The sequence below is a fragment of the Hydra vulgaris genome, chromosome 05 (genome assembly GCF_038396675.1).
Source record: "Hydra vulgaris chromosome 05, alternate assembly HydraT2T_AEP".
Taxonomy (NCBI): Eukaryota; Metazoa; Cnidaria; class Hydrozoa; order Anthoathecata; family Hydridae; genus Hydra; species Hydra vulgaris.
The window spans coordinates 34710835-34712500 of record NC_088924.1 but is presented as its reverse complement, the minus strand read 5'-3'; the positions used below and the strand labels follow the sequence as shown (position 1 = coordinate 34712500).

The following is a 1666-nucleotide window of genomic DNA, read 5'->3' as shown; positions in this document are numbered from 1 at the left end:
CTCAAAAAATTATGATGCAAATCCAAATCACTAAACCAAATGTTATCGGAAATGTAAGTTCAACTCAAGCCACTTAAATATTTATGTCAACACATTAGGATGACAAGAAACGTTAAATCATAACTAAGACGAAATAATATAAAATGTTAATCGTAAAAAAGTTAAAAAGAAATTCCAAATACCTAAATATATTCGGATTTAGGCTTTCGGTATTAAAATACACAAAACATTTAAAAAAAATTATAAACAACAAACAAATTAAGAATATAATTTTTTTTTCAATAAAAATTTTTCACTTTTTCAATATTATATCTTCTTTTTTGACTAATTGAGGGTGTTTGTACTTTTAATTGATACATCTTCTTTTTTCTCTATTTTTATTTTTTAAAAATTATTTCTTCTTTTATACTATTTTTTTTTTTCTCCTTAAATTTCTACTTGACTTATTAACCATAATTATTATAGTACTGTTATTGTTATGATCTGTAGGGGCTCTATGAAAAGATTAGGTTGGTGTCTTGCCATCCATATCTTCTTTGAGCCTGTTTAATATTTATACATTTGTAATTATATTTTATTTTTTGTGAAAGGGAATTGTAATTTATATAAACAGCAAAATAAAATAAAATTACAAAAAAAAAAAAAATTGTAAAAATAAATTAAAAAAAAAAACATTTTCTTACCTTTTTTACTCCAAGATAATGGTTTATTATTAATGTTGCATACATATTTTAGTATTGACAGAAACGAGCGATGCGAACAAATTCGCCATCCATTGGCTTCTTTTTTTTTAGGAATAAAATCATCAACTAGAAGATTCTCGCTAATTTTATTTTTGAGATCAGTTTCTTTTTTAAGTCTATCATTAGTAAAAGTACCACTCCATTCTTCGTAATACCTCCTTAAAATTTTATTTAAACGCAGCGTTAAAACACTGCTATCTTCTTGTTCATTTTTGCTTGAAGTAATAGAATCTACATTTAGAACGGATGATTCTATCGGTTCTCCATATGTTATTCTTTCACTTATATAAAGAAATAGACAAAGACATACAACCGTCGTTTTATCGTATTTCATGGTATATGTTTGTTTTTATAAAAAAGTTTTCTTATGCTTCTGTAATATAATTTTTGTATACTATATCAGTAATATATACAGTTCGTTTTGGTAAAATTATAAACTATTTGCAAATTATTTGATTGCTCCTACATTGTACTAATTGTAAAAACGGTAAATGAAATAAGTATGTTTAAATGTTTTATGCGAACAAGTGAGAGCCAATAGTTTATCATGTTATGAGATAAAACTCCAACAACGAGATAAAAGTTCTATTTCTTCTGTGTTTATTATATCTCATCAAAATAAATTAAAGTCTTAGAAGGCGACATTGACAGGTATTTTCTTTTAACATAATAGGTAGATTTGTATACAATTTATTTGCATTCCCAGTACGTAAATACGCATTTTATTTTTTATGGTTACTTTAATATTTACTTAATAGGATTAAACGTTCGTTGTGATTGTTACTAAGTAACCATCATTATATTTATTAATTAGTCATGTTAAAAAGCAATTTTCTGCAGGATTTATATAATCGTATTTTTTGTTTGAAATGTCCATACGAAAAGTATACAACCATGCACTATGTGGAAAAATATAAGATGTC

The 1666-nt window shown here is 24.9% G+C and overlaps 1 protein-coding gene across 1 annotated transcript in view; it reads right to left on the bottom strand.

The window, feature by feature from the left end:
- Nucleotides 1–1443, bottom strand: part of LOC136080806 (uncharacterized) — a 17402-nt gene extending 15959 nt beyond the window's left edge. Inside the window, exon 1 of the mRNA XM_065797998.1 lies at nucleotides 684–1443. Coding sequence (XP_065654070.1) covers nucleotides 684–1077 — 394 coding nt within the window. The 5' untranslated portion in view covers nucleotides 1078–1443. The remainder of the gene's footprint in view (nucleotides 1–683) is intronic.
- Between the last annotated feature and the right edge of the window lie 223 nt (nucleotides 1444–1666).